This window comes from Carcharhinus amblyrhynchos, chromosome 8 (assembly GCF_965287045.1).
Source record: "Carcharhinus amblyrhynchos chromosome 8, sCarAmb.v2.hapA, whole genome shotgun sequence".
NCBI lineage: Eukaryota > Metazoa > Chordata > Chondrichthyes > Carcharhiniformes > Carcharhinidae > Carcharhinus > Carcharhinus amblyrhynchos.
Window position 1 is genome coordinate 58,487,347 of NC_137331.1, and position 27,194 is coordinate 58,514,540.

At 39.7% G+C, this 27,194-nt stretch overlaps 1 protein-coding gene across 5 annotated transcripts in view; it reads left to right on the forward strand.

Annotated features, from left to right (window-relative positions):
* Positions 1-27,194, forward strand: part of arfgef1 (ADP-ribosylation factor guanine nucleotide-exchange factor 1 (brefeldin A-inhibited)) — a 250,335-nt gene that overhangs the window by 101,064 nt on the left and 122,077 nt on the right. For 3 of the 5 annotated variants that reach the window (XM_080194121.1, XM_080194120.1, XM_080194122.1), the window contains 5 exons: positions 3,329-3,596; positions 9,777-9,890; positions 12,865-12,972; positions 13,390-13,577; positions 16,833-16,966. In XM_080194121.1, the coding sequence (XP_080050247.1) occupies positions 3,329-3,596; positions 9,777-9,890; positions 12,865-12,972; positions 13,390-13,577; positions 16,833-16,966 (812 nt within the window). The remainder of the gene's footprint in view (positions 1-3,328; positions 3,597-9,776; positions 9,891-12,864; positions 12,973-13,389; positions 13,578-16,832; positions 16,967-27,194) is intronic. The other 2 variants (XM_080194123.1, XM_080194124.1) reach the window with 1 other exon arrangement.

Consider the following 27,194-nt stretch of genomic DNA (forward strand, 5'->3'; position numbering starts at 1 on the left):
TTTCCTTGTCAGATTCCATGGACCTTCCAAAACCTTATGATTAAAACTTTTTTGTTCTAATTCATTTTCTTATTTTAAACACCAGTGTGCATAAACACCAGTTGTACTAATGAAGAATCAGGTATTTAATAAATTTCTATTAAACGATCCAACATGTGTACTCAGCTACATCATACTCCATGATCCAGTATGATTGTATATGACCACCAACTTGCAGCATACCAAAAGGCACATAGAAGTGGCATGTGAATAACAACGTGGAATCAAGAAGATGCATTAAGCTCATTTCAGTCACTCCTAATCTGTTATCATTGTTATATGGTGCAGTTAAGCTCTTGGAATAGAACAAAGGAACAAAGAACAGTACAGCACAGGAAACAGGCCCTTCGGCCCTCCAAGCCTGTGCCGCTCATTGGTCCAACAAAGAACTAGACTATTTGATTGTATCCCTCCATTCCCAGGCTGCTCATGTGACTATCCAGGTAATTCTTAAACGATGCCAGCGTGTCTGCCTCCACCCTACTTGGCAGTGCATTCCAGGCCCCCACCACCTCTGCATAAAAAACGTCCCTCTGATATCAGAGTTATACCTCGCCCCTCTCACCTTGAGCCTGTGACTCCTCATGATCGTCACCTCTGACCTGGGAAAAAGCTTCCCACTGTTCACCCTATCTATACCCTTCATAATTTTGTACACCTCTATTAGGTCTCCTCTCATTCTCCGTCTTTCCAGGGAGAACGACCCCAGTCTACTCAATCTTTCCTCATAGCTAAGACCTTTCATACCAGGCAACATCCTGGCAAACCTTCTCTGCACTCTCCCTAAAGCCTCCACGTCTTTCTGGTAGTGCAGTGACCAGAATTGGATGCAGTACGCCAAATGTGGCCTAACCAGTATTCTATACAGCTGCAACATCAGACTCCAACTTTTATCCTCTGTACCGTGTTCTATAAAGGCAAGCATACCATATACCTTCTTCACCACCTTCTCCACCTGTGCTGCCACCTTCAGGGATTTGTGAACTTGCACACCTAGGTCCCTCTGTGTTTCTATACTCTTGATGGCCCTGCCATTTATTTTATAGCTCCCCCTACATTAGTTCTTCCAAAATGCATCACCTCGCATTTATCTGGATTAAATTCCATCATTTCTTTTAAACCTATAAACATAGTTCCCCAACCAACATCTCCTATACCATTCAGGCATATTGGCAGGAATTCTCCATTGTCCTGCTGACAGGAATGCAAATTTGGGGTATGCAAAAAAATTAATTTCATGCCAGCATGAACTTCCCACTGTATCTTAGGAATTCCATTGCAGGCCAGCATGAAACTAACTTGCATCCTGCAGATGAAGGCCTGATTGGAATGGAGGTTGCCAACAACCCTGGACCTGGAACACCATAGCAGTGGGTGGGGGAGAGCATCTACAGGCATATCTTCCAGATTGATTGTCATCAAGATGTCCATCTTCCAGTCTCAGAGTATTCCAGGGATCTGTCATTTTTAGGAGATCCATCCTTCCTCAGTAATAGTAGTGTTAGGTGCCTTCTCATTATGTGCCATCAAACCTGCCCCACCATGGAATAATGTGCAAAACCCCTAGTTGCGTAATTAATGAGGTAAGGGCCAGAAGACATGGCATGGTTTCCTGCCATCCTCACACAGGCATGAGTGCCGGATGGGAGTATTCCACCCATTGTTTCAGCTGTTCATCCTTGCCTTAGAGACATATAAGATGATGAATGGGATGGATAGGATAGAGGTGGAGAGACTCTTCCCGCTCAGAAAGGACAGTAGGACTAGGGGGCACAACCTCAAGATAAAGGGGGGGGGCGGTTTAGAATGGAGTTGAGGAGGAACTTCTTCACTCAAAGGGTGGTGAATCTGTGGAATTCTCTGCCCGTTGAAGTGGTGGAGGCTGCCTCGCTAAATATTTTTAATACGCGGGTTGATGGGTTTTTGATAAGCGAGGGGATTAAGGGTTATGGGGAGAGGGCGGGAAAGTGGAACTGAGCCACGACAGATCAGCCATGATCTTATTGAATGGCGGGGCAGGCTCGAAGGGCCAGATGACCTACTCCTGCTCCTATTTCTTATGTTCTTATTACGTTCTTAGGCCTGCATTGCAAAGCATCCCTGTTTGGCAGAAAGTTGTTTTATCTTATTGGGTGTTAACGTAACTAAGAACCTAGCACAATGAGGTAGACGAGTATTGTGAACTCATTCCAGATCAAGACCAATTCACCCACCATCCCTAAAGCCATTAATTTATTTTGGTGGCCAGTCCCTCAACATCTCAAATTTAAAATTCTCACTCACTTATTCAAAGCCTGCCTCATTTTATCTTTAACCTTCTCCAATTTTACAAACCCTCAACATTCCATTTCTCTAACCTCTTGTATGTCTTCTTTTCTTCACCCTAGCCAATTGCAACCCATAATTTAAAATAAAACAGTAGTGGGGTTACGAGCTGTAATGGACAGTTGTCACTAAGCCATGTCAGTGTAAACGTGAAGCTGATCTTTTGTTGGATGATGTTACCAAAGGATAAATGATTAAAAAAAAGATGAGGCCAAGGATAAAACTTTCTAGGAATAGTATCCATGACATGGAGGCATGTGTTACTGCTGAATAAGCTCTGGTTACAATCAGAGTGTTGGAACCCAGCGATGGGTCTCATTTGTGACTTCAGCTAGTGCCTTTTACGTGCTGTAGCAGGTGTGGAAATCTCATTGGCAGCTTCTGCAGTTTGCCTATAAACTCTTGTTCACAAAGCATAGAATTCCCCAAAGATCTCCTCTCTCTCTGTCCTGATCCCACGCCTTTCTCTGGTTTTTGTTTTGTCCTCCCTCTTGTGTTCTCCAGACTCATGAATGAGAGTAACTTCTTGCTCCCTTAATCCTATTCCACAAAGTTACTGACCATCCAATTACCCTCCTTGAAAATGGACCTCCCTGTTCAAGTGCTCTGTCACTTTCCCTTTTAAATTACCATCATCCTTCAGAAAAAAATCTCAACCATTCTGTTTTTAAAAACTAGGTTATCTTCATTCTCACTTTCCTCTCAAGTTCTTGAATGTGCCTGTAAAATTTGTGCCCACCTTTCACAAAACACTGGGCGAGATTTTGCAGCCTTGCTCATCCCAATACTGTAAATCCCACCCGAGGTCAGTGGACCTTTATGTGGTCCGCTCCAATTCCCATGGCAGGCAAGGCAGTAAAATTCTGGCGATTGAGCTAGGAAGTTGTCAAATCTAACACAGTATTCCTTAGCCATGTAAGACTGCATGCATTTTCAGTCCTAACCCATGTCTTTGTGCATACAGCTGCAGGAAGTAAAACAAATGGAGAAGGAGAGACTTCGGCAACAGCATCATCTCCAGCAGTCCAATGTGAACCAATACGAACCTGAATCCCCACAACTGAGTCGACTTGAGGAACAGGCTATTCTTGAGGTGGCACAGGAGCCTGAATCGGGCCACATCAATGAGGTGAATAAGGATATTCAAGAGGATGCAGAACCAGAAAATGGCACGGACGTTTGTAATGCCGAAAATGAACAAACGGAAGTCGACCAGGCCACAGCAGCGAAAAGTAAATAAGTTTGTTTATAGCCTTATGTACATTTTATGACATAGGAAAGTACTAGTTTAAAGGAAGGAAATTAATCATTTGTTTCCTTAGATGCGCACTATAAGTTTGGGAAACAATATTGTTTCTCAGTTCAGTTTCCATATATAGTAGATTGTCAGCCAGTACCTTCCTTAAAGTTTTCTCCTCTACTTAGTTAAGATGCGTTACCTTACATCATACTTGCAATTCTTTCCTTCCAAAGATCCTTGTAGTGTTCCACACAATGGAAAAATTTGAATAAGCATTTAATTTCTTCAGTTTCTGTCGATGGTTATAAATCTATTGAGAGATGAAGTACTTCAGTTGTTAACCAAGACTAGTGTCTTCTGTTGTAGAAACAGGCACAGAACAAGTTAATTCTGACACTGAACTCCAGCTCGAAGTGGTGACATCGTCAGGACTACTTTGAATTTTAACCAAGAACAGCCCACAGTACTTGACATCATGACTGTATCTTCAGCTATTGTGAGCCTGTCCCACCATATTTCTGGGGAATAGACTTTGGGCTCCTGTCTATCTGCTGCAAGGGGCCTTTCCCCAGTTGTCATTAAGGCATAGAGACTAACTTTTCCAAGGCTTTCAGTTATTTCATCTGGATTATTATTGTACTGTCAGGTGCGGATTTATGGTTCAGGTTTCCCACAAGGATTTATCCCAAAACTTAACAGTTACAATCTTTTGAAAAGGTGCCGGATCACTACACACCTGATCCATTCAATACCTGAATTGCCTCATAATTAAAAGGTGTGCAGCAAACCAGGGCATTTTCCTGTGTAGCTATTTCTGCTAGCCTTTTTTTTAACAAGGTTTTATCTTCCTATCTGAATATGAATCATAGTGGACATCATCTAATAATTTCTGTTTTGTGCAGCTGCAGTAGGGGCCAGATAGGGTATATTCTGTGCTCCTAATGGTTTTCAAAGTCACTTAGTGACACATTTGTTGTTTGAAGTATGGTGAGTCACCTATTTAGAGGAACATTCTAGTTGTTCAAAAGTTGTCAAAATAACTTTCTTTAGAGTAAATACATCTCACCTGCTCCAAGGTTTGTTAAATCAAGCTTTCATACACACTGCACAGCAAAATCAAATTACTACTCGTCTGATTATTATGAGGCAATAGCAGGTGGGTATGATAGGTGAAGTTTTTTAAAGAAATCCAAGATTTACTGAAAAGGTCCTCAGTATGAAAGCTATAATGGATGTTGAGGAAAAACAAAATTGGCTAGTCGTCAGCAGAGACGTTGGAGCTTTCTAGCTTGTGCTACGATTTCTTTTGAAGATGAGGTCAAAGTTATCTTCCGATGAGGAGTAACATCAATTAATTTTATCGAGCTTAAAGATGTCACAGATTAGGCGTTCTCTCCAACCTCACTGTGAAGCTACAATACATGTGTTTTACGAACAGCTATTTCTGATCATGATTACTTGAAGATGGTCCACATTCGTGTCATGACCTGCGGAATAGTTGGCAACTACAAACTTCCATGCCTTGTTCTGATTCTAATCAGTCCTGAACAAGTTGATATCAAATGGCTTGCAATCCTTGGATTTTAGAAATCTTAGGTTTCTCTCACTCAACGTCAGGACCACAGCAACCTTTTGCTTAACAAGCATTGTTGGTGAGCAGTCTGTGCTTATGTTGAACCAACTTGTACTAGTTGGTATGTAGGCAGTTCCCCTGTTCCTATTCTTGAATTTCCCTTGCATCAAAAAATTTCAAAACATTCCTTTTTTTTATTCATTCATGGAATATAAGCATTTGTTAAGGCTTGCCCTTGAGAAAGTGGTGGTGAGTTGCTTTGATGAGCCACTGCAATCCATATAACAGTGAAGGAAATGCAACTAGTTCCAAATCAGAATGACATGTGACTTGGAAGAGAACTTGCAAGTAGTGTATACTGCCCTTGTTCTTTTAGCTGTTAGAGTTTGCAGTTTTGGATGTCTGACAGAGCATCAGCAAGTTCCTGCAGTACATTTTGTAGGTGGTACACACTACTGCCTTGTGTGCCAGTTTTGGGGGAGTGAATGTTTTAAGGTGATGGATGGATGACAGATCAAATGGCTGCTTTGTCCTGGATAGTGGTGAGCTTCTTGAGTGTTATTGGACCTCCCAAATGTCCACACAAGTGGAGAATATTCCATCTCTCCTGTATTGTGCTTTGTAGATGGTAGACTTGGCTTGGGGAGTCGGGAGGTGAGTTACGTGTTAAATGATCCTCAGCCTCTGATTTGCTTTTGTAACCATTGTATTTATGTAGCTCATCCAATTAACTTCCTGATTAATGGTGACACCCCCCCCCCCCCCCAGGGTGTTGATATTCTGGGATTCAGTGACAATAATGCTACTTTTGGTCATTACTTGATACTTGCATGGCACAAATGTTTCTTACTACTTATGAGCCCAAGCCTGAGTGTTGTCTAAGTTTTGCTGCATGTAGGTATGAACTGGTTCAGTATCTGAGGAGTTGCAAATGGTACTCTACACTGTGCAATCATTAGTGAACGTCTTCAGTCCTAATCTTATTGAAAGTTCAGTGAAAATACTGAAGATGATTGGGAAAATATGCTCCACTGAGAAATTCCTGCAGCAGTATCCTGGAGCTGAGATGATTAGTCTCCAACAAACACAAAAACCTCCTTTGTGCTAACTACAACTCCAATCTGTGGAGAATTTTCCTGCTGATTCCCATTGACTTTTGCTTGGCCTCTTTGATGCCACACTTGGTCAAATGCTCCCTTGATGTCATCGGCAGTCATGCTTAACTTGCCTGTGGCATTCTCTAGTCCACGTTCAGACCAAGGCCGTAATTAAGTCAAGAACTGAGTTGCCCTGGTGGAACTCAAACTGAGCACGGTGTGCGGTTATTGCTGCGTAACTGTCACTTGATGACACTGTTAATGACACTTTCCATCACTTGCTGATGATTGAGTTGTCTGATGAGGCAGTAATTGGTACAATTCGATACCCAGTCCTGCTTTTTGTGGACATGACATACTTGGGCAATTTTCCACATTACTGGGTAGATGCCGATATTGTAGCTGTACCAGAACAGCTTGACATGGGACACAGCTAGTTAGTGGAGCACAATTTTTTTCAGTACTACAGGCATGTTGTTGTCAGGATCTTTAGCCTTTGCTGTGTCCAGTGCCTTGAGCCCTTTTCTGATATCTGCCAGTACAAGATTGCACTACTTAGTGCAAGTGCATTTAGATATCGGACTTATAGGAAGTTTGAGCTCTCTACTGGTGTTTATTACTTGGTCAAACATATGGCGGCTCTTCTTGAAGCTATCTTGAAGGCAGCAACATAGAATCAAAAATATTTTCCAACATGTCCTGATTGTTTGGGCTGATGAGTGATTTGCTGCACACTGCTCTGAAGCTAAGATTTTAGAAACATGATCAGAAATCCTTTCACCACTGTTTTATACATGTGAAGATTGAATATAAGAAGAAAATGTTACATTCCTCGTTTTGTTTGAAATACAGCCTTTGCATACAAATTCATTCTGCATTTCAGGCTACACTATACTACTACTTCGACCAGGTGTGATTGAAGCATTTTCCTTTTATTTTTGGTTTTCAATGTCTTGCTAATTTCTGCCTTCCCTGGACAAAATTATTAAAACAGAGTAGGAGAATATAATTTAAAAGTTCAAAGCACAGTTTCATGAAGAGCAAATATCCAGGTGATTTTTTCCCAAAATTGGATTGCATGCTATTATATGTGGAAGCTGAACTTGTAAGAGTAAGAAAGACTATACTGAAGGTAGGTGGAGTAACATGACTTTGCCTCTGAGATTTGAATAAATCAAGGTCAAAAAATGTTGAATCAGTGATAATTCAATTGTGAAAAACTGAAATACTATGTGGCAACGGAAAGAACACTGTAGTGTATAGAATAGGTTAAGGATGTTCAGATATAATTAATCTCTGCCTGGATGTTTTAAAGATATTTATGAAGAAACAAATAGATATGCACAAATGTTTTTAAAAAAATCAAAGTTACCAATGAATTCCATGAGGGATGCTACATTTTCCTTAATACGATTAATTTATCATATTTACTGTAATTGTTAAGACTTTGTCCACTATATGTAATGCCTGTGCAGAAAATCAGGCCCCTATCTTTACTTAAATTATAACTCAGTGTGAAAGCCGCAAAAGTTGTGAATCATTCTAGTAAGACCTAAGAACTCCCTGTCTTCATTATGCCTGCACATAAATTGGTGTCCTGGGAGAGTAAGTGAGGAACTGGGCATACCCTGCTGCATAATGTTTTATTTTTTTTTGGATGGAAAATTGTGGGGGATGGATGTTTGAATTTCTGTATGGGCTCCTAAAACATATAGTAGTATGTTGATAAAACTGAAGGCAAATGTATTACTGATTCCCAACCTTAGAAAAAGATTAAATATTGAACATAGAAGTCTCTTCTAAAGTTAAAGTTCACTTACTATTTTCTGTCTAGAAACTGTTGCCATAATATTTGCTGTTTTCTGTGTCTTCGTTAGAGAGGTAGACAGTGGAGGTTTTGCCTTGATTACCTTTATTAGGAGTGAATAAAAGAGAGCAAGTCTACCTAGGCAGAAGGTCTTTAGGGGAAATAGGAGCACCATTCCAGGAACTTGAATGGCACCCCTAGGCAATGTTTCTTTTGTGTCCTTTCTCCTTGAAGTGCACCACTATAATGATTGGCAGTGATTTCATTTCTTATTGGTAAGAGCCTTTTATTAATGTTTAGACTGCTACTCAACAGGACCGTTTTTTCTGAGTACTTTCAGGGCAGGAAGACCAAGGAGTGGCTAGTAAATTCTCTTGTTCATGCAACTAAGACCTTATAATTTTATCTGTCTTGTACTTCTCATGTAGTTATTGTTCATTTATACTTTCAAAAGTGCCACATATTTTCTTCTATAATCTAGAAAGGGAGTCAAACTTTGTCATCAGTGCATATGAAGTTTGGTTTGAAATACTTTGGCCCAGATTTTGTAGTTTGAATTATGGTGAGGTTATTAGAATTCATCATTTTTGAGGAATAAATAGACAGCAACAATTGCCAATTAAACATGGAAATCCGGGAGACGTTGTCAAATTACTTTCCTTCTTCACGAGCTTCTTCACCTTGTCGAGAAATTTAGCACGAAGGCTGTAAAGTTGCAATACGTATCCATCGGTGATCCAGTAAATGTGCCAGAAAAAGTTGGTGCTGTCCACTCAAATGTAACTGAATTTTAATGATGTGATAACTTAATTGTTTATCAGCAATCTGGAAAGGAAAAACAAATATTAGTGTGGAGTCTCATTCTGTAGGTTTTAATAATGATTGAAGATTTTTGTATTTTCTAAACTTTTTCTTTGTCTCATTTCTCAAATTCTATCTTCCTTTCCATCTTTATTTCACTTTCTGTACATAATTTTACATTGAATTAAATGTTCTATTCTTTCTGGATTAGACTGCATATTTCAGTATGCATATATCAGTCTGGTGAAGAGGCATGTTTTTGCTTCAAACAGCAATCTGTTTGTACAATTCCCAGATCCCCTATTGAGGGTGCTACACTCAGTTTCCACAAGTTGTGCAAAAGCCTACTAAAACTGTGTGGACAGCTGTAAGTGTTATGGATGGTGAGCACTGTTCATTCGCTGCTAATTCAAAATCTGGACCGTTGTTTGGCTGACAGAGATGACAACTCTTCATTTGACTCTTACTGTAATTTATTGACTAAGGAAGAAGAAAAATCAACTTTATTGCAATAGGTTCTATATAAAATGATGCTATAGATAAGCTGCTATAGATAAGGAGGAATATGCTGATATGGATTTTCTCCAAAGGCACTTCAGCTGCACTGATACCGAACACTTGGCTATGACAAGCCCGTGTAACTGAAGGTAATTCCATATACCAAAATGAGAATTGATGTTTTATATTGATATCACAATATTATATTCCTGAAGGCATATGCAAATAGAATTTAAACTCTATTACAATTCCACTTTAGAAAATATCATCCTCTAAGTCTCATTTTCCTTAACTTGAGAGAATGTTGCAGCATGTTTTATCCACGCTTGTTTTTTCTTTAATTTAGTACTTGCTGGCTGATTTGTTCTGAGCATTTATATTTTGTCCTTATACAAGGTATTGCAAAAGGGATTGCAGGCAGCAGTCATGGGGAGGGTCTTGAATTTGAGGATAATGTACATGAGATTGTACAGAACATTCTACAAGAGTTGGTGACCACTGTTGTTGGAGGTAGTGTACTCATTTTCATCTATTACTTTATTTTCATGATTTTGTTGTACACATCTAAGTCCTCATGACGATTTTGTTTTTCCTTCATTTACTTTGATTCCTTTGCCTTGCAAGGTTTTTTTCATTTTTGATTTAATTTGGATAGTGGAGCTATAAAGTGAAATGATTCCTTGTGTATAGATTATTTTAAAGTTTAGTTTTGCAATTAACTGTACACTTTACATCTCTAGTCAAACACAGTTTACAGGTTACGGATGACTGTTATGTGATTAGTAAAATTGGAGCAATACAATTATTGTAATAATGCAGCAGGAAAATAGCATCTGTTCTAAGCAAATTTAAAATGTAGGGCAAACAAACAATTAAATATCACTGATGTTACACAGAACTACCAAGTAATGTGTAGAATCATTTGGTAGAATTGAAAGCTACCAAGATGTAATGGGGACAAGGCAAATTACAAGGAAGACAATGTTATGTGAAGTTTCAAGACAGAATTTTACAGCATAAATGTTGTACTATGTCATATTTTCTATCATGTTTGGAGAGTTAATTGCAATCTTGTGAGCCTTGGATTAGGAAAATAATCAACAATATGTAATGCCTTGAAATTATTGCGTATGTCAACTCATCTTGATGTTTAACTTTTTGACTTCTGTGGTTTGTTATCTTTTTCAATACACAACTAATGCAATGATATTTATTTATCTTTTAATTTTCAAGGTGCCAATGAGAAAATTTAGATAAACCAATACATTAAACCTAGAACCGTTTGATTTCCTTATTTGAGTAACACACCATGAAGTGTATTTATTTATAGGAATGGGACTAGGCCATTTATCCCCTTAAGTTTGTTCCACCATTCAGTGAGATTATTACTGATCTGTGATCCAACTCCATACCCCTACCCTTTGACCCAGACTCCGTAATGTCTTCAGCTTTTATAAAAAAGTTTCAGATTTAAATTTAACCGTCGATCAAGCTTCCTTTATCATTTACTGGAAAAAGATCAAACTTTTTGTCATCCATTGTGAATAGAAGTGGTTTCTAACTTCACTCCTGAAAGATCTGGTTTCAATTAATGTCCCTTAGTTTTCCAAACCAATCTCATCTAATCTATCAATAATTTGCCTGGAAATTTCCAGCTGTTCACACTGGTGGGATCACCTGGTCCCGCCAGCAGTTTCCTGGCGGCAAGTGGTGCATTCCAAGAAAACACATTGACAGCAGTGGGACCAGAAGATCCCACCGCCGATGGCTGGCCATCTAAATCTTGTCCTTTCTCTTCATCTAACCTGTCTACTCCCCTTAATACCTTGACGACTTCAATCAAATCACCCCTTAAACACCTAAATTCCCAGGGACGAGAACCTTGCTTGTGTATTCTCTACTTGTAACTTAGCCCGTGGAGCCCAAGTAACATTCTGGCAAATCTTTGCTCTAAGGCCAATATACTCTTCTAACCAGGGCTTGTATTGTTGCAGTATGATTTCTGTCTCCTTTTACTCTAGCCTATGCTTCCCAAGATTTGTACACTTGAGGCATCAGCCTCTCCTCTATGTTATATGCTCTTAATGTCATCTGTTTCACATGCTCTGTTTTGCTCTTAAGATGCCCATCCAACTGCGACTCATTCTTCTTAATGTATCATTCTTTCTCACCACCTTTTCTCCATCAGTAACCACAGCAGAAATGTTTGCTTTCTTACTTCTGTGTTTCTATTGGCTTTACAGCCAAAATACTGTTAGAAAATTATGCTGCCATATTATAAAAAAAAAGAGGCTCTGGAGAGGGTGCAAGAAATATTTAAAAGGATGATACCAGAAAAACAGGAGTGTTCCTGTCAGAAAACTATGAACAGGCTAGATCTTTCATTTTTTGAAGAGAAGGCTGAGGGGTGACTTAATAGGTTTTATTAGAGTAAACTCAAAGACAATATTTCCTAGTGTTGGGAAGACCAAAACTAGAAATCATTAATATAAGCTAGCACCAAGAACTCAAATAATGCAGGAGAAACTTCTTTGGTAAGAATGTGAAACGCACTATTGAAGCAAATAGATGCTAACAAGAGACTAGATAAGCCCATGTCAGAAAAGAGATTATGCCAAAAGTTAGATGAGGAAAGACAGAAGGAGACTTGTGTGGAGCATAAATGCTGGCATACACTTTCTGCATTGCGTATCCAACAACGACTGGCATTCTGTTGACCTCTTTTAATATTTTCTGTATTGTGCTCCTGGATGCCCAAATCTCTCTGGACCTCCACTGTTTTTAGCTTTTCACCATTTAGCAAGTACTCAATTCTATCCTTTTTAGATTCAAGGTAAATGATCTCATGTTTGCCTTAATTAAAATCCATTTTCCTTAATTTTGCTGATTCACTTAATCTACCAATATCTCTTTGTAATTTTGTGATTCCATCTATACAGTTTACAATGCTGCCTATGTTTGTGTGGTATAATTTACCAGTAAATATGGCGATGGATAGATCATAGTTGAAATTTTATATTATACCAAACAGTAGCATAAGTGTAACTTAGAGTATGAGCTTTGATGTGCCTTTTGCTAAATTTACTAATATTGAAGAAGATTCCTTATCTGCAGAAAGAAACCTCAGTCAGCAAAATTGTCAGCCAGCAAGTGAGAAGCTTTTAATATCACTGAGGTTTCAAAATGCCTTCACTATATATTCAGAAGAAACTTGTAAATTACAACTTGGCTGTAATTTGATGGCTTCACAATCAGGTTTTCCAGATAGTACAAGTGAGACTAAAATCTCAGCACAACTTTACTTTTTGAAGCAAGGGGAAAGCTGTTTTATCCATTTGGAATTTAGGAACACTTGTAGTGAAGCTGCAGTTTTCATTGACTGATGGAGAACTATTGTCTTGGCAAAGGATTTCGGTCATAATGTTTTGCCAAATAATTTGTTTGTTTTACTTTTGATTCCCGCCCCCATTTTCTTCCTTCAAAGGAACTCTCCCTACCACGCATCTGGGAGGATGGGACGATGTGGGCTTTGGACCTCCCCACTACCATCCTCAATGCTGCTGTGATTGGCCACTAAAAAGTGCAGTTGAAGGTGGGTGAGGCAGTGCCAGTTTTTCCTACCCCTCCTTCAAAAAATATATTTTTAAAAACCAGCTGAACCTGAAACTCAATCACAGTTTTGAGTAAAGGCAGCAGCCTTCAAATCATGAAGTTGTAGTTGCTAGACTTGACTGGATTTTACTTTATTGAGCATTTTTGGAAGTCATTAGCTGCAATATTTAGAACAGCTTTAAATTGCTTCACACTATTTTAGAATGTTTGAAATCTTTTTATGTATGTCTGATTTTTGAAATTAAATGTACATTGTTAGTAATTTAGTACCATATGGTAATTTTGTTTAGAACTGTTGTTCCTTATAAATTCTACTGACATGTATTTCCTTAAAGTGGTGCCCAGTCTTTGAAAAGTTTTGCTTTGTGTAGTGTTTAACTGGACTATTACCTTTCAGATTCAGAAGATAAGCCAGGTGGGAATGGTTGTTCTGAAAGTACTACTGGCACCCTAGAAGATGAAAGTGTAGCAGTCAGTGACACAGACAATGTCCATTCTAATGGAATTCCGGGGACTCCAATCTCTGTGTCATATACCCCATCTCTGACTGATGACAGATTGTCAATTTCGTCCAGCGACACTCAGGTAATGCCAAATAAAAAATTAGATTTTCCCTTTTCACGGATGTGGACTGTTTTTGAATTGATATTTTGGGATAACTGTTGTTGGGTATTAGAATATCAACTTTAAACAAATGCTAGAAAGTAGATTTTTTTTGATTTCATAAAATCACTGTCATTCAGGTGACTATTTGTAGTCTAGCTTTCCAGTACTTAAACTCATTCATTTCTGCATTTAGAATTCGTAATTGTCATAAATAAATCATTAACCAGTTGAGATATTATGTTTTATATATAGTGTGTGGTAAAATATATATTATATGTAAAATATAGAAATAAAATTAACTGTACAACTTCCTATTTTAAAAGATGTTTGATTTACTGTTTTGACAAGTCAGTGGTTTATCAAGTAATACTACTAAGTGCATAGAGCAATGTCTTCTACCAATGACTTATTACAGACGGAGCATAGAATGAGTTATTAAACCTGAATTTGTAATTATTGAAATAAAATATCTGCTTCCTCTCTTTATCCTGTATTACTATCCAGATCAGGACTATTAACATGTAAATAGAAATCTGAATATCTCGTTTTAACCAATGGAACTACACAAGATTTTGTTTTAAAACAGCATAAACTTCATTGTATATAAACTAATTAAACAAAACAAATCACATAATAATAATAATAATAATAATAATAATATGGTTTCTTGAAATCATTTACTTGCATATGGGGCCACCTATAAGAATGGCACTATCCTGTGGAGATTTGGAGTTTGAATTTGGTTTTTGGAGCAAGCGAGGCATGGATATGGGTTTGCCTGGTCCACTCTAAGTATTGCTTTGTAACTTTTAAAGATGGAGTTAAAAAATTTTAAAAAATTACCATCTCTGAACTAGATGCCCGAATTCCTTCTAGTTATTTTCCAGTACTTCCAAGCTAAACATCTATTGCACAAGACTTGGTGGAGGTGGCTGTAGTCACTAGTCCACTAGTTTCAACCAAAGCAATCTTCATGTTCTGTTCCCTCAAATTCAAATTGAGATTAAGCCTTAAGAACACTCCACACAGTGAATGGTTTTCTTTTCACTCTGCTTCCAGTGCTGGTCTATCTAACTATCATTTACTTTGGCTATCTTCTTTCATTGAGCTGCAAACAACACAAAGTGTAAACTGCAGCAAACCTTTTCAATAAACATCTTGATAAGTTGAAACCAGAGGACCTTTCTTTTTAGGACAACATTTTAAATATGTTGCTTTTCCAGATGTTCCCATTTAAGAAACATGGACCCAACCTTTTTAAATGTAATTATTTCAAAGCTTGCTTTAATTGCATCTAACCTGTTTTCACAGATAAACTTTAATTCTTAAAGCTAAAAAAATTCCAAAGTATATGAAACAGGAACTAAATGTTCGCAACATTTGGAATAGCTAATGTGTGTTGTAGTTCATAAATTGCCAAAATTAATGACTCAGAATGCTGCATCCATTTAAGTAACATTTAATTGTGACTACCATTTTGAGTATTGACTTTGAATAGAATGCAAGGCTGCTCTATTTGTTGAGGGCTAGTGCTAGACACGTTGGCTGGATTTTCTGGTCAACAGCACTACCACTGCATACAGAGTTTTCTCTGACCAGATGATACCTGTTTTCAGCTGTATCTCCTGATTCCAACTGAAGCAGAAATGGGCAGCATAGCCTCTCCGGCTGGTGGTAGTGGTTAGTCAAGTGGTGGGGGTGCAGTGGGTCTGGTCAGTGGAGGAGGGGTAGGGTTAGTAGTGTGGTCTGAGAAGAGTTTTTTTGGGTTAGTAGATAGTCAGGTGACAGGGATGGTGAGAGGCTTGACTGTTTGGGAGTGGGTAGATAGGCAGTTAGACGTGTGGTGATTAGTGGGTTGGGTGGAGGATGATTGGGAGGGTTGTGCTGCTCCATTAATTTGCACAACAGTTAGACCAGGTATTAAGCAGCCTAACATTTCCAGGCTAAGTATGCAGTCCTACTTCTCTGGCCCAAGTCTCCACCCTGAACTCAGAATCAGAGATGGTTGTGGAGGGTCGCAGGCCATGCAAATCATCCCTCTGAAGTTAAATTTACAGACAGTTTCCACTTATGTCTCTATGCCAAGCTTCCACAGAGTCCTGAAGTACATATCCTAATGTATATCCCATCTCTGATAAAACTGGAAGAATTCTTCAGATGTAATTGAAAATTAAAAACAAGCACTTGCAATAAATTCTTTAAACAGGAATTGTATAGAATCTACAGCATCTGGGGCATAACATCTCAGCTCCCAGTGAGGGACATTAGGGGAGAACGAGGGGGAATCCTCTTGGAAATTCCCACGCAAGCGTTTATCCAGCATTTGTCCAGAAGTGCTAAGTTGCACTGGAAAATTACACTGCACTGGGAACTATTTGACAAAGCAATTGAAATCGCTAACTTTAGGTGGTTATAGTTACTCTTGAATGAATTAGAAAGGAAAGTGTCCCCCCAGCCCTTCCGTGTCCAGGCCTCTGCCCCTGCCCCTGCCCTTCCGTGTCCAGATCTCTGCCCCTGCCCTTCCGTGTCCAGATCTCTGCCCTGCCTGAATTTCTGCCCTGCCCCCACGCCTGTCCAAATCCCTGCTCCGCCTGCCATCCTGCGCCTGGATTTCTGCCCTGTGTTGCCTATGCCCAAAGCATTTATGTCCATCACAGTTTTTCTGAAGATATACTTGAACAAAGAATGAATCACGAGCTACATCAGATTGGTGGCATTTGAAAATGGGCAATATTTGGGGCCTTGAACAAGTTGGAATAAGTAGATGTGAATTAAGCAACTTGCTCATTTAAACATATTGACATTCACTGGGTGATTAATCTATGTGTGATGCAGTACAAGTTGCTGTTGTTGCATGAACTTCATAACAGCTACTTGTAGCTACAGCGCCAGTGTATTCAGAACTTGTCTTTATGTCAATTGATGTCTTTTTTTTGCTTTAAAATTATTTTGACCCCAAATGAAAGAAGCCAATGGTGCAATACGTTAGATTAAATTGCTTCTTTTGTATCACAGCAGGATCTTTGTGGGCATGTACAATAATGACCCCCACTAATAGTGGATGTTATGATTTATTTTTAGAATAGACATCTTGTGAAACTTTTGTACAGAAAGTATTCCTCAAATCCTCCTCCTCAAGACATATAATAACTTCATGTAATTATGAAGCTGTGAAGCGAAAAAGACTTAGAAAATAAATACTAAAATATTGTAATGGTTTTGCTTCATTTGTAGGAATGTGGAATGACCCCAGGAGGTTCTTCCAGTGCTAAGTTCTCTCATATTCTGCAGAAGGATGCTTTTCTGGTCTTTAGGTCATTATGCAAACTTTCTATGAAGCCACTTTCTGATGGTCCTCCAGATCCAAAGTAAGTTAGGTTCACGAAGGTGCTATTAAAGAATGTATTATTTGGAATTAAAAACAATTTAAATATATTTGTTAAATAATTTTTAACAATGTTATCGAGTTTGCACGGTCCTTCAAATATGTATTTCCCAGTTGGCTACTTGTATTGCATTTTAGATCAGAAAATAATGATTTTCACAAATATAGAGAATTAATGCAATAGATTCACGAGCTGTTCTTAGCAATAACAAAATGGGTACTGGTGTGCAGGTATAGTATGCTTTATATTATAATGATTACAATATAATCCAATAAAAGCTGAAAACAATGAGGACACAATGGTTGGGCAAGAATGAGGAAATTACAGAAAATAATGGGATAAAGCACTGAAAAATCCTCAGACCTGATGACCTGCATTGTAGGATTTCAAAAAAGATTGCAGTATAAATATTAAATGCTTTGCTTTTGACTTTTCAGAATTCCTTGGATTCTTTCTCTGGTATTTGAATGTAGCATACATAATCCCAGTCTTTAAGAATGGAGGAAGAGAGAAAGCGGAGAGCTATATATTAGTTGGCCTAGCATCAGAAGTTGACAGAATGCTGGAATTTTATTATTAGGGACATGGTAAAAGGGCACTTTGAACATCAGGATATGATTCAGCAAATTAATTGCAGGTTTATGAAAGATAAATTGTGTTTGAGAAATCCATTAGTGATTTTGAATACATATCTAGTAGGATAGATAACAAAGAAGCAGCAGATGTCGTGCATTTTGATTTTTGAAAAGAACACTAAGGTTGTCACAAACTTTGGTCTCATGAAATTGGGTAATATTTGGGCACAGATTGAGAAATGGTTAATGGACAGAAATCATCAAGCAGGAATAAACAAAATATTTTTAAGTTGTCAGATGAAGCAATGCTGTGATCAGTATGTGTAATTTATACTATTTACTTAGATGAGAGGACTGAGTGTAATGTTTCTCTGGTTTCACAAAGGTAGGAAGGTAAGCAGTGAGACGAACATGAGCACAGAAGGGAATAGACAGATTGAGGTGACTGGGTGAGAACATGGCAGATGGAATACATTTGATTTGATATATATTTGTCATATGTATTGGGTGTGATACAGACAAAACATACTGTTCATAGAGTACATAGGGGAGAAGGAAAGGATAGGGTGCAGAATATAGTGTTGCAGTTCCAAATAGGCTGAAAAGAAAGATCAGCTTTAATATATGATGGGACCGTTCAAAAATCTGATGGCAGCAGGGAAGAAGCTGTTCTTGAGACAGTTGGTACATTTTTCAGACTTCTTCCTCTTTCTCCCGACGAAAGAAGGTGGAAGAGAGTATGCTCGGGGTGTGTAGGGTCCTTGATTATGCTAACTGTTTATCCAAGGTAGTGGGAAGAGTAGATTGAGTCAATGGATGGGAGTCTGGTCTGTGAGATGCTCCAGGCTACATTCACAATCCTTTGTAGTTTGTTGCGGTAAAAGTAAAAAAGTAAAGTCTGTTTATTAGACACACGTAAGACTTACATTAACCCTGCAATGAAATTACTATGAAATTCCCCTAGTCATCACATTCTGGCGCCTGTTCGGGTCAATGCTCCTAACCAGCGCTTCTTTCAGACTGTGGGAGGAAACTGGAGCACCCAGAGGAAACTGGAGCACCCAAAGGAAACCGGAGCACCCAAAGGAAACCCACACAGACACAGGGAGAAAATACAAACTCCACAAAAAATGAACCAAGCCGGGAATCGAACTCGGGTCTCTGGCATTGTGAGGCAGCAGTGCTAGCCACTGTGCTGCCCCCAATGGTCAGAGCAGGAGCACACCAAGCTGTGATTCATCCAGAAAGGATGTTTTCTTTAGTACACCTGTACAAATTGATGAGAGTTGTGGTGGACATGTCAAATTCCCTCAAGCTTCTGGGAAAGCAGAGGTGCTAGTGGGCTTTATTTACTATAGCATGGTGTGGAGGGATCAGGACAGATTTGTGATCTGAACACCTAAAAATTTGAAGCTCTCGACCATTTCCACTTCGTCCCAAGGGGCATGTTCTCCACTGTGATTCCTGAAGTCGGCGACTATCTTCTTCGTTTCACTGACATTGAGGGGAGATTATTGTCATTGCACCATTTCACCAGATTCTCCAACTCTTTTTCCTGTACTCCGTTTCGCTCTTGTTTGAGATCAGACCTACTGCTGTGGTGTCATCGGCAAACTTGAAAATAGAGTTGAAATGGAATTTGGCCGCACCATCAGAGCTGGCAGTCTCCCTCACCGCTCACGATCAGAGCCGTCTTTCTCTTTTCTCTGTCTGTCATAGAATCCCTGTGTAGAAGGAGGCCATTTGACCCATCAAGCCTGCCTCGACAACAATCCCACCCTGGCCCTCTCCCCATGACCGTACATATTTATCCTGTTAATCCCCCTGACATTAAGGAGCAGTTTAGCGTGGCCAATGCACATAACCTGCACACCTTTGGACTCTGGAGGAAAACAGGGGCATCTGGAGGAAACCCATGCAGCCACAGGGAGAACATGCAAACTCCACTCAGACAGTCACCCCAAGGCCGAATCGAACCTGGGTCCCTTGCGCTGAGGCAGCAGTGCCAGTCACTGTTCCGCAAGGCTCTCTCTATCTCTCACTTAAACCACCCACCCACCCACCCACCCACCCACCCAACAGCCATCACTGGCATCCTCCAGGCTCCGACATCAACTCCTCCCTACCTCTGCAAATAAATGAGATCCCCCCCCTCCTACATAAAGCTTCCACTAAGGTCTACCCCTGGTACGAGATGGCACTGCCAGGTTAGCATGGGAATTGTATCATTGTGGCAGTGTCAGCCTGAGCCACTGCCTGGCCATGTCCCTCTCCGCTGGGGGCTATCCTCATTTTCATGCTCCCAGAGAGATCCCACGATTGGTTCACATCTGGGTGTCAGTGAGGGGTCCATGTCGGTCTTGGGTGGTGCGAGTGTAATTAATTATACTAAAATATGTTCAAATGTATTGAAATCAGATTCCTAATTAGATTGCCACTGGTGAGATTCGCAATTCCCAGGTTATGCTGATCTCAAGCCCTTGTCATCATTCCATGGACAGAGTGGGCTCAAGGTCCCATGGTGCATGGTGAGAAACTGGGAAATGTTTGTATTTGGAGGGACCTGAGTTTCATTGTACATGAATCAAAAGTTAACATGAATGTACTGCAAGTGAATCAGAAGTCAGATGTTAGTTTTTGTTACAAAGGGCTTGGACTGTAAGTGCATATGTCTTATTACAAATATGCAGGATCTTGGTGAGGCTGCACCTTGAGTAATGTGTGCACGTTTGGTCTCCTGAACTGAGAAAAGACTTGCCCTCAAGGTAGTGCAATGAAGATTCACTGGACAGTTTCCTCGCAAGAAAGGATTGTCCTTGAGGAGAGAGCAAGTAGATATCAACTATATTCCCTAAAATGTAAGAAATTGAGGGGTAACCTATTGAAACATATAAAATTCTCAACGAGCTTAAAGAAGTGTTACCTCTGGCTGGGTAATCTGGAACACAAGGTTATAGTCTTAGAATCAGGGGTTGGGCATTTCGGACTGAAATGAGAAATTTCTCTACTGAAAAGGATTGTATGTCTACGGAATTTTCTACCTCCAGAGAGCTATGGATTCTTTCTTGTTCTGTACATTGAAGAAAGAAGTGAATAGTGCTTTGGGCTTTAAGGAGGTTGATGAATATGTGGATGGTACAGGAAGGTGAAGTTGTGAAAGAAAATCAGCCCTGATCTTATTGAAATGTGGAGCTGACTCTGTCAAGAGGCCTACTCCTGCTCATTTTCTTATGTTCTCAAATAATGTTCATTTTGTGAAACGTGATTTACATTATGCAGGTTATGAATGTATATTCAGAAGTACATATGCCATTTTTCTTGAACTAAAATGACATTCAAATCATAATCTGCATGCATATACAAGTCCTTTGTACATGGTAGACTTAAACACTATGGCAAATTCATTTCAAAGCTCTTCATAGTTCTACTATTGTCAATTGACAGTATTAATCGCTGGATTCCGGGGAAGTGCCGTAAGATTGGAAAGCGGCTAATGTTGCGCTGTTGTTTAAGAAGGGTGCCAGGCAAAAGGCAGGGAATTATAGACCGGTTAGTTTAACGTCTGTTGTAGGTAAAATGTTAGAATCCGTCATCAAGGAGGAAATAGCGAGGCATCTTGAGGGGAATTGCTTGATAGAGCAGACGCAGCACGGTTTCGTTAAGGGGAAGTCGTGTCTGACAAATTTATTGGAGTTCTATGAGGATGTGTCTAGGGCGGTGGATAGAGGAGAGCCGGTGGATGTGGTCTTTCTTGATTTTCAGAAGGCATTTGACAAGGTACCTCACAAGAGGTTATTGCAGAAGGTAAGGGGGCATGGAGTTGGGGTAGGGTGTTAGCGTGTAAAGAGGATTGGTTGTCAAATAGGAGGCAGAGAGTGGGGGTTAATGGGTGCTATTCGGATTGGCGGTTGGTGACTAGTGGAGTGCTCCAGGGGTCGGTGCTGGGGCCTCAGCTATTCACTATTTATATAGATGATCTGGAGGAGGGAACTGAGTGTATGGTGTCGAAATTTGCTGATGACAGCAAGATTGGTGGAACGGCAAATTGCACGGAGGGTGTGGAGAGTCTGCAGAAGGATCTGGATAGGCTGGGCGAATGGGCCAGGAACTGGCAAATGGAATTTAATGTTGGCAAGTGCGAGGTGGTCCACTTTGGCAGGAATAATGGTAGGAAGGACTATTACTTACGTGGCAAAAAACTGCAGCATGCGACGGTGCAGAGGGACCTCGGGGTCCTTGTGCATGAGTCGCAAAAACCCAGCCTGCAGGTGCAGCAGGTGGTCAGGAAGGCTAATGGGATGCTGGCCTTCATAGCGAGGGGGATTGAATATAAAAGTAGGGAGGTCTTGCTGCGGCTGTATAGGGCATTGGTGAGGCCACAGCTGGAGTACTGTGTGCAGTTTTGGTCGCCGTACTTACGCAAGGATATTTTGGCCTTGGAGGGAGTGCCGAGGAGGTTTACTAGGCTGATACCGGAGTTGAGGGGGTTGAGCTATGAGGAGAGGCTGAATAAACTAGGCTTGTACTCGTTAGAGTTTAGAAGAATGAGAGGAGATCTCATTGAGACGTATAAGATGATGAATGGGATGGATAGGATAGAGGTGGAGAGACTCTTCCCGCTCAGAAAGGACAGTAGGACTAGGGGGCACAGCCTCAAGATAAAGGGGGGGGCGGTTTAGAACGGAGTTGAGGAGGAACTTCTTCACTCAAAGGGTGGTGTATCTCTGGAATTCTCTGCCTGTTGAGGTGGTGGAGGCTGCCTCGCTAAATATTTTTAAGACGTGGGTTGATGGGTTTTTGATAAGAGAGGGAATTAAGGGTTATGGGGAGAGGGCGGGAATGTGGAACTGAGCCACGACAGATCAGCCATGATCTTATTGAATGGCGGGGCAGGCTCGAAGGGCTAGATGGCCTACTCCTGCTCCTGTTTCTTATGTTCTTATAACCCTACAGATCTTTAGAAAATTGATTTTCTAAAAGATTTCATAAGGTCCATGAAATTATGATAGAATTAGAAAACCATGTTCCTTATGGATATAATTACAAGTATTGTGTGTTGAGGGTTAGATCAGCAAGGCTTTTGCAAACCCAGCAAAATATTCTTATCAAAGTTGAAGTAGCTTGGGCTGTCTCTGGCCATGTAGATTTTAGTGTGTATGTGCTTCAGAAAGTTGAACTAAGATGATGGCCGCATTGCATGATTACTCTGTATGTTGACGCTATGTATCATGCTGAGCATCAAGTAAATGATTAATGTGTCTTTTATTACTGAATTAGTGTTGGGAATGAATGGCTGCTCACGAATGAATAAACTGCTAAAGTTAAAGTTTATTTATTAGTCACAATTAAGGCTTACATTAACACTGCAATGAAGTTACTGTGAAAATCCCGTAGTCGCCGCAGTCTAGCTTATGTTCGGTTGCACTGATGGAGAATTTAGCACGTCTTTTGAACTGTGGGAGGAAACCGGAGCACCCGGAAGAAACCCACGCAGACACGGGGAGAATATGTATACTCCACAGACAGTAACACCTACTTCCTGGATTCATCAGTGTAAATAAATCAAATTATTGTTTAAAGGGAAATAATTAAACTTAGCCTGTACTAATTTTAGCTCTGCACTTCTAAAGTGAATGTATTGCTGAGCGAAATCTTATTTAAGTAAATTTACTTTAATCATTTAGACCTCTTTCAAATTGCAAAAGTACTTGCTTCGGTCTTGATCAAGGCAAGTGTTGCATAATTTCGACAAGGATGTGCAGATAATATTTTGTGCTTTGTTTCTCCAATGTTAATGATTTTAATCTATCAACTAAAGCCAGACTTGATTGCTGCAACACAAAATAGCTGAATATTCACAAAATGGTTCCAACTGGTTGAGAGTTCCCCCCAGCAAGGATAGGCTTCTTATCTCTTGTCAAGTTTTTTTTTAAAACTGCATTATAACTAGTTATGCAGACTAGTTTGGTTTTGTTTACTCACTATTATAGTTAGCCAAGTGTGTATTGTAGGAATCTTGGAAATTTTGAATATTTTCATGTAATTAATCACTATTGAAAGAAACGAATGATTGTCATTCTGTATTTTTGGTACAAATGTTGATATTTTTTGGATTTCTATTCATCCTTTGCAAACGTGATTATGATTAAGCTAAATAACCCATAAAAGCAGTTTATTTTAAATAAAGTGACAAATTTTGCTGTGAGCTGTGGAATTGCACTTGTATATTGACTTTCTGTGGGGTTTTGCAGGATAAATTGCTGTCAGCGACACAACAGTCCTCAGCAGAGATATGTATGAAGAGAGAAAACAACTGTACTGCATTAACCATTCAGATTGAAGAATCTTTAGTAAGCAGCACTGTGTGTGAACCAGGAACCTAGTGAAATCAGCTAAAATAATTGGATTATTGGGTTCTAACAATATTACGGCTGCAGTACCTCAGACATGTACTCCAGAACTAGCTATGCCCCTAGCCAAGTTATTCTAGTACAGTACAGGTCTGGCATCCATCCGACACTGAAAAATTGAATTGATTTATTATTGTCACATGTATTGGTATACAATAAAAAGCATTGTTTCTTGCGCTGTACAAAGTATACTGTTCATAGAGAAGGAAAGGAGAGTGCAAAATGTAATGTTACAGTTATGGCTAGGGTGTAGAGAAAGATCAACTTAACGCAAGGTAGGTCTGTTCAAATTTCTGATGGCAGCAGGGAAGAAGCCGCTGTTGAGTTGGTTGGTACATGACCTCAGACTTTTGCACCTTTTTCCCGACGGAAGAAGGTGGAAGAAAGTATGTCTGGAGTGCATGGGGTCCTTAATTATGCTGACTGCTTTGCTGAGGCAGCAGGAAGTTTAGACAGAGTCAATTAATGAGAGGCTATTTTCCATGATGGACTGGGCTACATTTGCGACCTTCGTACTTTCTTTGGTGTTGGGCAGAGCAGGAGCCATACCAAGCCATGATACAACCAGAAAGAATGCTTTCTATGGTGCATCTGTAAAGGTTGGTGAGAGTCGTAGCTGACATGCCAAATGTCCTTAAACTTCTGAGAAAGTAAAGGCATTAGTGAGCTTTCTTAACTATAGTATCCGCATGGGGGACCAGGACAGGTTGTTGGTGATCTGCACATCTTAAAAACTTGAAGCTCTTGACCATTTCTATTTCGCCCCCATTGATAATTGTCTAGTATGTCCTGTCCGCCAAAAGCAGCACAGATCCAGTTTCAGTTAATTATTGCCATGTCAGCCAACTTTCAATAAACAGCAAAGTGATAGAAGGTGTCATTGACGAGCAATAACCTGCTCATCAATGCTCAGTTTGCATTCTGTGAGCACTATTTGATTCCAGACCTGTTTTACAACCTTAATCCAAAAATGGACGAAAGAGCTGACTGAACTCTAAGGACAAGGTTAAAATGCCTTCCCTTAACTTCAAAGTAGCATTTGACAATCTGCCATGAGTGTAACATCAAGGAGCCTTTGCATAAATCAAGACAGTTGGGGAAAGCTCTCAACTGGTTGGAGTCATATCTACTACAACAGTTCAAGAGGCGAATTTACCAAAACCTTGTCAGGGGCAATTTGGAAGAGCAATAAATGTTGACCTTGCCAGCAACACTTGCACCCCTTGATCACCTGAAACAAAAAGTTAATTCAATGTCAAATCAGGTGTAACAAGTAAATAAAGATGGAGAAAAAGATTGGATTCAAAAAGAAAGAAAAGATAAAGACTAATGCATTTTATAAAAAAGGGATCTACAGCAATTGAAAGAATGACAACCCTTTAAAAAGTTAATTCTCAGCATCAAGGAGCATTTTTTGGCGTGAACTAAGACTTGCCATACCATTTAAAAGTGCAATTAACTGGAACAGACAAATTGAAACTAGCAAGTTTAGTCCATATCTACAATGTCAATGCAAGTATTTTGTGTTGTCCAGTATATTTGAATGGGGAGCTAGATGCTGAGATGTAGCTTTTGCACAGTTTACAGAAGTGTAGCACATCTTGGGTAGCAACTTCAGAATTTCCCTGCATTCCTGTCTAATTTGTTTGTAAATCATGGTAAAGCCACTATTATGGAGGACCATCTCCAGTTGACTGTAGATTGATATATGGCCTTCCCTAAAATCTACTTTTAAGCATATCACTAGATAGTGGACCTTGACTGTTTCTTTTCCCACCACTGTAAACCTGGGTGGTCTTAGCCAACGCAACGCAAACCAGGAATCATATGTGAAATCTCTCGAGTCTGTAAGACTCAGTTCCATCCTGCAATTTAGTATTTTGAAAAATTCAATATTCTCCTGTAATTTTTTCTAGTTTAATTGAATTGCAATTACAAAAACCGTATTGTCTTCAAGCATGAATATGTCAGGTTGAATGGCCTATTGCTATGCTGTATGTTCTATGTCATAAGCTGTATTGCAGATGGACAACCGTTGATGATTTTGACTTGTGGCTTTGTCTTTCAATGGCCAGAAAAATAGCACACCTCACACGTGTTAAATTTCTAATTTTGTTGCTTAAAAAAAAGAGACATACTGTTGGAGCGTTTCATCTTGTACTATTTCTTGTTGATGTGATGCAGGTACGTACCCCATTCATCCCAATGACTGGCGGATCATATTAAGCAGCACATGCTGTCAGCTGTTCACAATAGGCATAGTACTGATCATACTCAACCAACCCGTGCTTGCAAAACTCAGAACATACTGCAGTTAGATAACACTTGCAAAGTGTTCTAAGAATGACACAAGCAACCAATTTAAAATTATCAATCGGGCTCACTTGTTGATCGAAGCTGTATATATCATGTACATGTGCCTGTCTATTTTTGGCAAAAGGAATATGTCCAGATGTTGCACCTTTTTTGAACAAGCAACAATATGGAGGACAGCAGCCCTTCAGTGCATTTGCAATGGTAACCTCTCTGCCAATTATGCAGTACAGATTGCTGTTCCCTTTGAAATTTGTCAGTCTTGCATCTGTCATGATGAGCACAAGATGGAAAGAGTTGACAGCATGCCTCTTCTTTCACCAATATTCAAGTTCTATACTACCAAACAGCTATTTTTAAACTTATTTTATCTATTTTGTTAACTTTCTAAACAATGTTTAAATGATCTATCGTCCTGTAGTTTGGGAACTAGATACTGAGCTAATTGGACTAATGGGAGGACCCTTGGTAGTGTGGATGAGCAGAGAGATCGCGATGTACATGTGCATGGTTCTCTGAAAGTTGGCACCCAGGTTGATAAGATTGTTAAGAAGGCGTATGGTGTGTTAGCTTTTATTGGTAGGGGAATTGAATTTCGGAGCCGTGAGATCATGTTGCAGCTGTACAAAACTCTAGTGCGGCTGCATTTTGAGTATTGCGTACAGTTCTGGTCGCCACATTATAAGAAAGGTGTGGAAGCATTGGAAAGGATGCAGAGGAGGTTTACCAGGATGTTGCCTGGTATGGTGTGACAGTCTTAAGAGGAAAGGCTGAGGGATTTGAGGTTGTTTTTGTTAGAAGAAGGTTAGGAGGTGACTTAATTGAGGCATACAAGGTGATCAGAGGATTAGATAGGGTGGACAGTGAGAGCTTTTTTCCCTCGGATGGTGATGGCTAATACGAGGGGACATA